General features: G+C 39.5%; 1 protein-coding gene across 7 annotated transcripts in view; it reads left to right on the top strand.

Moving 5' to 3' along the window:
* CTDSPL2 (CTD small phosphatase like 2) overlaps nucleotides 1-13,826 on the top strand; it is a 113,489-nt gene that overhangs the window by 81,528 nt on the left and 18,135 nt on the right. For all 7 annotated transcript variants that reach the window (XM_055276864.2, XM_055276867.2, XM_055276861.2 and 4 more), the window contains one exon: nucleotides 1,397-1,483. In XM_055276864.2, coding sequence (XP_055132839.1) covers nucleotides 1,397-1,483 — 87 coding nt within the window. The remainder of the gene's footprint in view (nucleotides 1-1,396; nucleotides 1,484-13,826) is intronic.

Here is a 13,826-nt window from a genome sequence, read left to right as displayed (position 1 = left end):
GGCTCATGCCTGTAATTCCAGCACTTTGGGAGGCTCCATTCAGCCCAGGAATTCGAGACCAGCCCAGACAACATAGTGAGACCCATGTCTCTACAAAAAATGAATGAGCCTGGTGTTGCAAGCCTGTAGTCCCAGCTACTCGGGAGGCCAAGACAGGAGGATCCCTTGAGGCCAGGAGTTTGAGGCGGCAGTGAGCTGCAATTGTGCCACTGCATTGCAGTCTGGGCAACAAAGTGAGATCTCATTTCAATTTTAAAAGAAAGGAAAGAAAATTTATCTAGGTCAGGCACAGTGGCTCACACTTGTAATCCCAGCACTTTGGGAGGCCAAGGCGGGTGGATACTTGAGTCCAGGAGTTTGAGACCAGCCTGATCAATATAGTGAAACCCCATCTCCACTAAAAATACAAAAATTAGCCGGGCGTGGTGGTGCGTGCCTATAATCTCAGCTGCTTGGGAGGCTGAGGCAGGAGAATCACTTGATCCCGGGAAGCAGAGGTTGCAGTGAACCTGGATCATCTGATGTTGAGTAAAATTGCATGAAACATAATTTGTGAGATACTAAAACATCTACTTAAAGTAAGATGCTTTATAAAAAGTTGTAGGATAAGGAGTTACATGAACAGAATATATATTTTTAATAATTAGATTCTACACTTAACATTTGCTAATTGTAAAAAAGTAGCATGCATGTGGGTTTAACTGAAAGTTGGCAACTGCAGAACTCAGAGCCTTGTTTCTCAAACTTGAGCATGTGTCAGAATCTGAAGGGCTTCTAAAAACAGACATTGTTGCCAGGCACGGTGGCTCACTTCTATAATCCCAGCACTTTGGGAGGCCGAGGCATGTTCCTGAGGTCAGGAGTTCGAGACCAGCCTGACCAACATGGTGAAACCCTGTCTCTACTAAAAATACAAAAATTAGCCAGGCGTGATTGCTGGCGCCTGTAATCCCAGCTACTCAGGAGGCTGAGGCAGGAGAATCGTTTGAACCCAGGAGGCGGAGGTTGCAGTGAGCTGAGATCGCACCACTGCACTGTAGCCTGGGCAACAGAACGAGACTCTGTCTCAAAAAAATAAAATAAAATAAACACAGGGATTGCTGAGACCCATCCCCTCCCCTGAGTTTCTGATCATCAGAAGTGAGGTTAACATTTGCATTTCTAACTAGTTCTCAGATGATGTTTATTCTGCTTGCTGGTCCAGGAGCTACACCTGAGAACTAGTGACTTTAGAAACTCCTATCCCAAATTGCTGTGCCACATATAGTAATGTATTATAAATGTAAAAACCAACATATGAATGGGTGCTTTAGTGTTTTGGTGATTAAGGATAAAATTATCCTTTGAAGTTTCTTTTACTATCTTGTTTCATTCAATATATGTTTTTTATTTTAAGGATGAAACACTAGTGCATTGTAGTCTAAATGAGCTAGAAGATGCAGCACTTACTTTTCCAGTCCTTTTCCAAGATGTCATTTATCAGGTAATTAAAAATTTTTTGATGATTTTTGGCCTGATAGTTAACATTGTGATAAAAGAAATCTTTTGTATTTTTTTGTGTGTGTATGTGACATTAAATGTGTTTTTCTGTAGAAGTATAATGGATTTCATCAACATCTTAACGATTTATTAACAAAATTAGCATCATGCTAGATATTACATAAAACAACATTAATTTGTTACTCCAAAAATGCTAACTTTCTTACCTTGAGATCTCAGCTAGTTTCATAATCTGTTTGCCAGCAGGTGGAGGCAGGAGCACTGACATCATAGATATTCAAGAGGAACTTGCCAGGTTAACTCCTGGTGTTTTTTTGTTTTCCAAAAGTCCAGTTAATACAAAGAAAACTCATTCCTTGTTGATCATTTTATTTCCTATAGTAGTAATGTGGTCTGTGAAAATTACACTTTAGTACATCTCTTTTATAATTAATCTCAGAATTCCAGGACACTCTTCTAGTTATTATTTTACTTAAGGCATTTTAGTTTAAGCATTTCTCTCTCATCTGTGCTGATGGACAGGTAACAGTGCAAAATACAAGTATCATTAACATTTCATTGTCAATTATGTGTGCTGGCCATAGTTTTTACTTTATGTTTAAGGTTTTTCCATTATTATAAGATTGAGTTAATAATATAAGTGAATACACTTTGAAAATTGCAAAGTGCCTTTCTGTTTTGGAGGTTGTTATTTAACTGGCATTATTTTCATTATATAATAGTTGTTGAAAGATTGGGGATCGAAAAGTTTGTTGTCTTTCAAGAGGGAGCCAGCCTAAAGATTAACTTAGTAAAGTCACAGAGCGCTTGCCATGTGGATGATGAAAATGTGTTTGGTTGTTTATGTGCTCTTAAAGGCAGTTAGAATGTGGTTATAGTTTTCTTGGCAGATAATAGTTGATGTCTCACAGAAACCGTGAAATTTAAGAGTTAAATAGAAGTTTGTGGTTCATGGTTACTTTAACCTACTTTGTCTAGTAATGAGTTGTAAGAGGATTTATTTTAGTTGTCAGTTCTAGTTTTAACCTAGGGTAGGTATTATAGCTATGGCAATAAATATTTGAATACTGAATTGACTTTTTATGTAAGCTGATTTTAGTCCTGATATATAATCAGGGGGTCCACAAAATGTACATAAAATTAAAAGATTTAAAGATTTTTCTGTTCCCTTTCAAAACTGATGATTATTTGGTTTAAGGCAAATATTTTTCTTAAGACATTTTCTATCAAATTGGTTGTTCTTGTTTAGTGGACTTTAAGGACAGGAGTCCTTGTGGCAGATGTAAATAGTATAGTGATATCTTAGTTTTCTCTTTTAATAAGCTCGATAACCTTGTTGGGGTTTTTCTTTGTTTTTTGCTTTTGGGTTTTTTTCATGATTGCATTTGAAAAAAGTGGCTTTAAGGCTTTGAATTTGGAAAGGAAAGCTATTAATTGAAAAATATAGATAAATAATGATTTTGAGATGACTTCTTAAGCTAGGTTTGAAATTGAAATTTATTTCTTACAGATGGTTTTTGTTCTGTTTATGTAATTTTTAGTAGTGAAATAAGAAACTTAAGTAGATAAATTTGATTCTTCCCTTTCATGAGCGTTTCTCTTCAGTATGATCATAAAATTGAATTTTTTTCTTACTGCTTCTACCATTTCTGCTTTAACTCTCTTTTTAAAGTTCTTATTATTTCACGTGGATCTGGATAGTTGTCTTATTTTGAATAAAAAGCTTCTAGCAGCATATATGACTAATTCAAATACTATATATATGTACTGCATCTACCTCTGTGGAATTCAAAGAACTATTTTTCTTATATATTCTGAGTTACACTTTCTGAAACTGAAAAATAAATGATCTAGCCTAAATGAGAGCACAGAGCAGGTAGTTTGAACCTTATAAGCTATAGAGATGATTGCATTTTAATATGATTTAGTTACCATATCACAGACAGAGTTTAGTTACTTTTTAGTAAATTTTTAGAGGATATCCGTAGTTAATATTGGGTTCATTCCCTTGGATTTCTTGTTTTGGCATAGCCATTCTGTCTTTTAAAAAATAAATGAAGAAATCTTTGGGTTAGGGTTCCCCCAGTTTTCAGACCAGCAAGCTCCCTTTAAACAGGGAATGATGTCTTTTAAACTTTCAGTGGTGTTGTCTCCATCTACTGGCAAAGAAGAAATATACACAAGGGTCTGAGATGATCTAAGAGATATTGGAGAAACCACATTATTAGGTAAGATGTAACTTAAATATTTAACCACTATACTATGATGTGGCCCACTTAAAGGTAGAAATCTGTAAAGTACTGCATATACTCTTATTTTTAAAAAAATTTATTGAGGCGAAATTTACATGACAAAATTAACCATTTTTAAATGAACAGTTCCATAGCGTGTATCTGTATATTCTTGAATGTTAGTTTTATAGCATTTACATATATATGTATATATATTCTATATGTAAAGATCAAATTTTTCATCTGAAAGCCAGATGGAGTGTCTTCTTGGGACTTATTTTACGTTTTTTTTCTTTGTGTGGTGAATTTGTTATGGTTGACTTATAACTAATTTTAATTCTACATGTTATTTCTGTTTCCTTTCAAAATAATTTAATTGTATCGTATATGTTTTAATAATTGTCTATATCAGGGGTTGGCAACCTTTTTCTATAAAGGGCCAGTTGTAAATATTTTAGGTTTTGTGGTCCCTGTCATGACTGCTTTTTGTGCTATTGCAGCATGAAAGTAGCCATGGACAATGCATAAATGAAAAAGCATGACTGTGTCCCAGTACAACTTTATATACAAAAATCAGTGGCAGGCTGCATTTGGCCAACTGGCCATAGTTTGCTGATTCCTGGTCTAATAATTATGAGAGTATATACAGTAAATTTACATATTCAAATTGTAAGTAGAAGTAAGTAATCAAATGTTCATCAAAATTCTTGTAAATGTATGTAGAAAATTTAAATTAGATCCACAGTAATCTGGTTGTGGGCCTTTAAAGTTTTTTTTAAATCAAAGTTTGAGGGAAATTTGAGGTGGCCACTACTCACATTTAAAGATTGCCTGACTTAATTATATGTACTCTTCTTTTGGTTAATATGTAGGAATAAACTTGGTTAATGCAGGTCTTAGAATTTGTAAGCAGGTAGATTATTCTAAATTAGTACCTTGAGGTGTAATTTGAATTTCATTTCTCTAGAGGATTAAAAAAAAACCTGAAAGATCTATCTCAAATTAAAATTTGATGTATGTTACTACTGACAGTATGTGGACTAGACAGATTGTAGTTTGTATATGGAGAAAAAGTCATTTGAAAGAAGAACCGACTTGTTAAACGTGAGGAAATGGCACTCATATAGGCAAAATTAAGGCTTTTTGTTTGAACGGGTCTATTTTTCTTAAATTGGTTTTTTTTACATTGTTTTATAATCAGTTATTAAGAAAACATGTATTCATAAAATGGTACAAATGCATTTGATATCTGGAAAAACAAGTGCATGATCACTTTTATTGCACATGTTTAATCTTTATATTTAGCCTATATTGGCACTTTGTCAGGAAATCCATCTCGTGGTGTTACTCAGTTAAGAGGTCTCCACTGTATTTAGTTTCTGTTCCTGCAGATCCACCAATTCAAGACTCTAGGTCATCTCACTCCCTCTTCCATCCCGAAGATGACTTCTATCCACAAGCAGGAGTGAATCAAAAGACATTTTTCACTTAGCTCTTGAGCTGAACCACCTCCTCAATGACCTTCCTCTGTCTCCATCAAGAACTGGAGCTCAGTTTTTTGAAGATGTAATAGAACTACTCAGCCCAAATGTGGCTGATTGAAGACAAAAAGAAGATACCTCATATGTTTCACCACAGTGCAGCCAAACGTAACTGTGTTGTCCAACTCCTCATTCTGTAAAGCTTGGCAGGGGCATCTGATTTTTGACTCTGTTCACCAATAAGACTTAGCCAGTCAGTGGCTTTCTGAAGATCAGTAAAATCAACAAACTTTGGGTCAGCTGTCCAGAAATCAGATTGTGGTAAGCACTCAAGGACAGATAGGATCCCTGTAGGGAGCTACTTGTAAAAGATGCTTTGTTTTATTAGTAGAGGTTGCTTTTATGGGAAAAGTTGGGGGAAGAGGTGGATGGGGAAGGCCACGGTTAGCAAAGCTTACCCGCGTCCCCATTCTTTCAGTTTTCTTGGGAATCTTACAGCTTAGGATAATTTTCATATCACAGACAAGAGAAGTAGAACCAGGCGCAGTGGCTCATGCCTGTAATCCCAGCACTTTGGGAGGCCGAGATGGGCAGATCACCTGAGGTCAGGAGTTCAGGACCACCCTGGCCAACATGGCAAAACCCTATCTCCACAAAAAATAAAAAAAATTAGCCGGGCGTGGTGGCGGGCACCTGTAATCCCAGCTACTCAGGAGGCTGAGGCAGGAAAATCACTTGAACCCAGGTGGCGGAGGTTGCAGTGAGCCGAGATTGTGCCACTGCACTCCAGCCTGGGTGACAAAGCGAGTCTCCATCTCAAAAAAGAAAAGAAAAGAAAGAACAAGAGAAGTAGAGGGTCAGTTGCTTCTGTCTCCTCTTTATAGTCTTTTCTAGAAGAGTCAGCTTATTTTTGCTTCATGAAGGAAAGAAACCAATCATTTAAATTTATAATTTTGTAGTAAATACCTAATTTTTTTCTCAAGTTCTGGCTTAAATTGATACTAACCAACATGCACATTGTTCTTGAGATTCATAAACCATATTTTTGTTCTACAAAAGTAGCCTTAAAAAAAAAAAATCTTTTTGGCCGGGCGCGGTGGCTCACGCTTGTAATCCCAGCACTTTGGGAGGCCGAGGCGGGCGGATCACGAGGTCAGGAGATCGAGACCACGGTGAAACCCCGTCTCTACTAAAAATACAAAAAAAAAAATTAGCCGGGCGTGGTGGCAGGCGCCTGTAGTCCCAGCTACTCGGAGAGGCTGAGGCAGGAGAATGGCGTGAACCCGGGAGGCGGAGCTTGCAGTGAGCCGAGATTGCGCCACTGCACTCCAGCCTGGGCGACAGAGCGAGACTCTGTCTCAAAAAAAAAAAAAAAAAAAAAAAAAAAATCTTTTGAGGCCAGGGACAGTGGCTTGCTTGTAATCCTTGCACTGGGAGGCTGAAGTGAGAGGAATGCTTGAGCCTGGGAGTTTGAGACCAGCCTTGGCAAGATAGTGAGAGATCCTGTCCCTACAAAAAAAAAAAAAAAAAAAAATTAGCCCGGCATGGTGGGGAGCGCCTATAGTCCCAGCTACTTGGTAGGCTGAGGCAGGAGGATTGCTTGAGCCAGGAGGCTGAGAAATCAGACAACCATTTCAGGGTCATAGTTGCATCGTATGGAGGATAAAACTAATATTTTAGCTTGTAGGGAATAATAATTCAATAATTAATTATAGATGAATATTAAAAATACTACTTTAGAATGATTTTAAAGGCACTTTCCCATCCTTATTAGTAAGTTTAGTTATTGGTACTAATTTTTTCATCATAATTATTCATTATTAATTGGCTAAAAAAGGAAAAGATACAAATGAAACCAATAGTTCTCTACTTCTTAAAAATATGGAAAATATATTTCATGGGGATTCTTTGTCTAAAATGTATCTTTTAAAATTAGGAGCAATTCATTAAAATAAAATACAGGCCGGGTATGGTGGCTCATGCCTGTAATGATAGCACTTTGGGAGCCCTAGGTGGGTGGATGGCTTGAGCTCAGGAGTTCAAGACCAGCCTGGGCAATGTAGTGAGACCTTGTCTCTACAAAAAATGCGAAAATAGGTGGCACACACCTCTAGTCCCAGCTACTTGGGAAGCAGAGGTGAGAAGATCACCTGAACCCGGGGAGCTTCAGGCCCTAGTGAGCTGTGATCATGCCACTGCACTCCACCCTGGGTGACAGAGAGCCAGTCTCAAAAAGAAAAAAAAAGAAGGAGAAAAAACATACGGGCCAGCCGTGGTGGCTCACACCTGTAATCCCAACACTTTGGGAGGCTGAGGCAGGTGGATCACCTGAGGTCAGAGAGTTCGAGACCAGCCTAAACAACATGGTGAAACCCCTGTCTCTACTAAAAAAAAAAAGATTAGCTGGGCGTGGTGGCAGGTGCCTGTAATCCCAGCTACTCGGGAGGCTTAGGCAGGAGAGTTGCTTGAACCCAGGAGGCAGAGGTTGCAGTGAGCCGAAATCGCACCATTGCACTCTAGCCTGGGCAACAGAGTGAGACTCTGTCTCAAAAAAAAAAAAAAAAAAAAAAAAAGAAAGAAAGAAAGAAAAGAAAACATACTATGTGGAAAGTTCTTATTTAATGGCTATAAATTTAGAAGGCATGACAGTTGATTACAGTAAATTGGAGGCTTCATTTCCTTTGAAGTTCAGAGTTTGAGTTTAAAGGTAACATTTTTGTTTTACTAAACTGGCCATTGTTTTGACTAAACTTTTATTAATGTAAATACATCAAGTTTTTTAATATATGCAAATATATGTACATACAATATAATGGCCAATTTTTCCTTGATGAAAATTTTGCTTCATTGGTAACTTTTTTTTTTTTTTTTTTTTTGAGACAGAGTCTCAATCTGTTGCCCAGGCTGGAGTGCAATGGCGTTATCTTGGCTCACCACAATCTCTGCCTCCCGGGTTCAAGAAATTCTCCTGCCTCAACCTCCCGAGTAACTAGGATTATAGGCACGTGCTACTGAGGCCAGCTAATTTTTCTATTTTTAGTAGAGATGGGGTTTCACCCTGTTGGCCAGGCTGGTCTTGAACTCCTCACCTTAAGTGATCTGCCCACCTCGGCCTCCCAAAATGCTGGGATTACAGGCATTAGCCACCATGCCCAGCCCCATTGGCAACTTTTAATATAAATCATATAAATCACGTATATGAATACATTAAGCTTTATTTCATCCTACTTTGACTTTTTTTTTTTGGAGGCATGGTGTCGCTGTGTCACCCAGTCTGGAATGCATTGACACAATCTCCGCTCACTATAGCCTCTATCTTCCTGGCTCAAACCGTCTTCTCACCTCAGCCTCCCAAATAGTAGCTGGGACTACAGGAATGTGCCACCATGCCCTTTTTTGTATTTTTTGTAGAGACGGGGTTTCTCTGTGTTGCCCAGGCTGGTCTCAAACTCCTGGGCTCAAGCAATCCACCCACTTCAGACTCCCAAAGTGCTGGGATTACAGATGTGAGCCACCATGCCCTGCCTGTACTCTTTAAAAAATTTCTTTTCAGGTTGATTTCTGTTTGAGTAAGGTTTTGCAGGAACTTTTTTTTTTTTTCTTTCTTTTTTTGAGACAGAGTCTCACTCTGTCGCCCAGGCTGGAGTGCAGTGGCGCAATCTTGGCTCACTGCCAGCTCCACCTCCCGGGTTCATGCCTTTCTCCTGCCTCAGCCTCCCAGGTAGCTGGGACTACAGGCGCCTGCCACCACGCCTGGCTAATTTTTTCGTATTTTTAGTAGAGACAGGGTTTCACCGTGTAAGCCAGGATGGTCTCGATCTCCTGACCTAGTGATCCGCCCACCTCGGCCCCCCAAAGTGCTGGGATTACAGGTGTGAGCCACCGCGCCTGGGTTTTTTTTTTTTTTTTTTTTAATAAGACTAAGTCTTGCTGCTCTGTCGTCCAGGCTAGAGTATGGTGGCGCCATCTCAGCTCACTGCAACCTCCACCTCCTGGGTTCAAGCAATTCTCCTGCCTCAGCCTCCCGAGTAGCTGGGATTACAGGCATGGGCCACCACATTGGCCAATTTTTGTATTTTTAGTAGAGATGGGGTTTCACCATGTTGGCCAGGCTAGTCACGAACTCCTGACCTCAACTGATCTGCCCACCTCGGCCTCCCAAAGTGCTGGGATTGTAGGCGTGAGCCACTGCGCCCAGCCGCAGAAGCTTTTAATTTAGGGATTTTTTGTGTTTTTATTTTTATTGGTTTTAGTGTTTACCTATTCATCCCAAATTTATCCACCTACAAATACTACCCCCAGCATCTGTCTGCCTCTTACTGGAATTTTTGTGAAGCAAAAGATGACTACTGTAAAATCACTCGGTGGGTTATGAAATTGAGACCACTCTAGGGCCTACTTGAGCAATCCTTTTGCTTTAGAGAAGGTTTGGGTTTTATCTTTAAGCTCTGGTATTGATGCTAAGAACATGTTAACTAAATTAAACAGTTTACTGAAACAGTTTGTTATCTCCCTCTTCCAAAAGTATAGATTGTGTCTGTAGGGCTTTCTCTTTGGAATTGAGGTTGCCCAGTTCTGCCCAATAGAATCATACTCACTCCAGCTCTTCTTGTGACTGATTACTTTTAAACAATGAGATAGATAATAATAGCTAATAGCTATTGGCACTTTGAATGTACCAGACAGTGTTCTAGGTACTTTACATGTATTAACTTATTTAATCTTCACAACCACCTTATGATGTAGATATTGTTGTTATATCCTATATTTTGTAGATAGGGAAACTGAGGTATACAGAAGAGTTAAAAAATTGGTACAGCCACTTGTACACTTGTGGTATCTACTGATGGTAAGATTTTTTCGGCCGGGCGCGGTGGCTCAAGCCTGTAATCCCAGCACTTTGGGAGGCCGAGGCGGGCGGATCACGAGGTCAGGAGATCGAGACCATCCAGGCTAACACGGTGAAACCCCGTCTCTACTAAAAAAAAAAAAAAATACAAAAAATTAGCCGGGCGTGTTGGTGGGCGCCTGTAGTCCCAGATACTCGGGAGGCTGAGGCAGGAGAATGGCGTGAACCCGGGAGGTGGAGCTTGCAGTGAGCCGAGATCGCGCCACTGCACTCCACCCTGGGGGACAGAGCAAGACTCCGTCTCAAAAAAAAGATTTTTTCAGTTAATTGTAGCATCTCATTCTTTCTGTTTTTTTTTTTTTTTTTTTTTTTTTGGAGACGGTCTCATTCTGCCACCCAGGCTGGAGTACAGTGACATCATCACATCTCACTGCAGCCTCAACCTCCTGGGTTCAAGCAATTCTCCTGCCTCAGCCCCCTGAGTAGCTGGGACTATGGGCGAGTGCCACCACGCCTGGCTAATTTTTGTATTTTTTTGTAGAGACATGGTTTCGCCATGTTGCCCAGGCTAGTCTGAAAACTCCTGGGCTCAAGTGATCTGTTCACCTTGGCCTCCCAAAATGGATTATAGGCATTGAGCCACCACACCTGGCTGCATCTCATTCTTTATATTCCTCAACTTTGTTGATTTTCTACTGTTTTAATTCTTCTTAATTAAGTAAGAAATAGCACCTACCAGTCATCTTTTTGATTAAAAGAAAACAGATGTCATATTCTAAAGTGGGTGATTCCTTGGATTCATCATTTTTTAAAACCTATTGCTACAGTGTAGCAATAGGTTGGAAGGATGTCGTGGAAAAAGTTTCAAAGATGTTTCTTTTTGAAAGTTATGGTCTGCCGGGCGCTGTGGCTAGCCCCTGTAATCCCAGCACTTTGGGAGGCTGAGGCGGGTGGATCACGAGGTCAGGAGTTCAAGAGCAGCCTGGCCGAGATGGTGAAACCCCCGTCTGTACTAAAAATACAAAAAAATTAGTCAGGCATGGTGGCGGACCCCTGTCAGCCGAGCTATTGGGGAGGCTGAGGCAGAGAATTGCTTGAACCCGGGAGGTGGAGGTTGCAGTGAGCTGAAATTGCACCACTGCACTCCAGCCTGGGTGACAGAGTGAGACTCTGTCTCAAAAAATAAAAAAATAAAGTTATGGTCGTATTATCTGGGCCTAAAAATCATTTAGAAATGTTTTTCCTAAAAAGACTAACATGTAATTTTTTGGGGGGTCATACTATTGAGATTATCTGATATTAGATTAAGGTTTGATAAACTAATAAAAATTACTAAGTATATGACTTGAAATTATATAATTCGACATGAGTTTTAATTTAGACAGACTTTACCACATAATATCTAGAATCAGTTTATAAGTGGATTGTCATTTTAATGACTACCTTTTTATTTTTTATTTTTTTAATTTTTTTGAGACACAGTCTTGCTTAATCACCCAGGCTGGAGTGCAGTGGTGTGATCTCAGCTCAGTGCAACCTCCACCTTCCCTGTTCCAGTGATTGTCCCGCTTCAGCCTTTCAAGTAGCTGGGACTACAGGCGTGCACCACCACCATGCCCAGCTAATTTTTTGTATTTTTAGTAGAGACGGAGTTTTCACCATGTTGGCCAAGCTGGTCTTGAACTCCTGACTTCACCTGCCTTGGCCTCTCAAAGTGCTGAGGTTACAGGCGTGACCTACCACGCCCAGCCAATGACTACTTTTTTAAAAATCCAGCTATGTTAACTATTAATAGCCTTTCAGTACTATCTATATACAATTTTTATCTTAATACAAAAAAATAGACCATCAAGTATTACTCATATCAAGTAGTATTAGTGTAGTGGGTTTTTTGAAATTATGTATATGGCTGGGCGCGGTGGCTCACGCCTGTAATCCCAGAACTTTGGGAGGCCAAGGCAGGCAGATCACATGCCTTGCCGACATGGCAAAACCCCGTCTCTACTAAAAATACAAAAATTAGCCGGTTGTGGTGGCATGCGCCTATAGCCCCAGCTACTTGGGAGGCTGATGCAGGAGAATCGCTGAAACCTGGGGGAGACGGAGGTTGCAGTGAGCTGAGACCACACCATTGCACTCCAGCCTGGGCAACAGAGCAAGACTCTATTAAAAAAAAAAATTATATATTCATTTTCTGTGTAAAATTTAAATTTTGGTAAAATCAGTTTACAACACCTTTTTTTTTTTTTTTTTCCCCCCCCGAGACGGAGTCTCACTCTGTTGCCCAGGCTGGAGTGCAGTAGCGCATCTTGGCTCACTGCAACCTCTGTCTCCTGGGTTCAAGCAATTCTCCGGTCTCAGCCTCCCCAGTAGCTGGGACTACAGGTGCATGCCACCACGTCCAGCCAATTTTTGTATATTTAGTAGTATATTTAGTAGAGACAGGGTTTCAACATGTTGGTCTGGCTGGTCTCAAACTCCTGACCTCAGGCGATCCACTCGTCTCGGCCTCCCAAAGTGCTGGGATTACAGGCGTGAGCCACCATGCCTGGCACCACAACACTCTTTTACAGATATTCTGATAGATTTTCATTTTAAAAGTTTTGCATAATGAACATGTTCATAAATCCGTATCTTCAAGTAGTAGTCAATCTTGAATAGTTTTTTAATGTAATTATTTCTTATTATGACTTTAGGCATTATTTTTAAACTTTTGACATTTTCCACAATATATTTGGTTTACTGAGAAAATATTAAAATTATTTGTACTTTAAATAAAGTATTATCGATTTGAAGAAACATGTATACTAGACTGAAATGAAGCTTTTGGCCTTTGGGAGATTACATAATTTTGAAGAGTTGCAAGTTTCAAGAAGGTAAAATACTAAGTAGAGAAAGGTGTGGATTAAGGGAATGTAGAAAATGGGAAGTGGGCAGCTCAGGAAAGGAATCTTTGTATGAGAGTAAAATTAGAAGAAAAATGGAGTTAATGCTATTTGTAGAATAGATTTTAAAGCATTTGGATGCATGTCTATGTGTGCATTCTGTCTGTTTTTGTATCTCTGACCTAACACAATAAAGTAATGGTAGTCTCAAAAGTTAAGCTCATTGTATTGTACGTACCTGACAGATGTTCTTTATTTGTACGTACGTAGCGCTTCTTGACTTACATATTTCTGTTCACGCTTACCTATATCCAAATGACTTAGACGCTGCTGGCCTTATATCTCATCTCTACTTCTGTTTCTGAGATTTTGCCTTTGCATCACATGGCACAACCCCATGTGGCCCTAACCCCAACCCGGTACCTTTCTATGTTTCTTCCCACTTTCCTCCCTCATTCTCTGCCTGTGTCTTTTAATACTGAAATACCTTCTTGTTCACATGGTGAATGTGTTCTGAGGATAGGAACTATTACTTTCAACAATTACTCTTTCTGTTCTCATAGTAAAGAAATACTCTAGCAATATGTTCCTTTATCTTCAGTGCCACCTTTTATCCCCAGTAAACAAACACATTTTGAAAGCAATGTCAAATTTTAAGATGCATGTTATATTTAAGTATAGTTAAAGTAGTAGTATGCACAATGAAGTTACAGCTTTGACCTAATCTGGAAGTCACTGTATGAGAAGTTGGAAAATGTCACCTTTGAACAATGTTCCACTTACTATGGCTGGAAAATATTGTTAACTCGACATATTCTTGTGCGGTGGAATTGTGTTGTGTTCAGAGGCAATAAATCTCAAAGAGGCCCTGCTTATCTTA

This window comes from Symphalangus syndactylus, chromosome 5 (assembly GCF_028878055.3).
Source record: "Symphalangus syndactylus isolate Jambi chromosome 5, NHGRI_mSymSyn1-v2.1_pri, whole genome shotgun sequence".
NCBI classification, from domain to species: domain Eukaryota; kingdom Metazoa; phylum Chordata; class Mammalia; order Primates; family Hylobatidae; genus Symphalangus; species Symphalangus syndactylus.
This window is presented reverse-complemented; position numbering and strand designations above follow the sequence as displayed.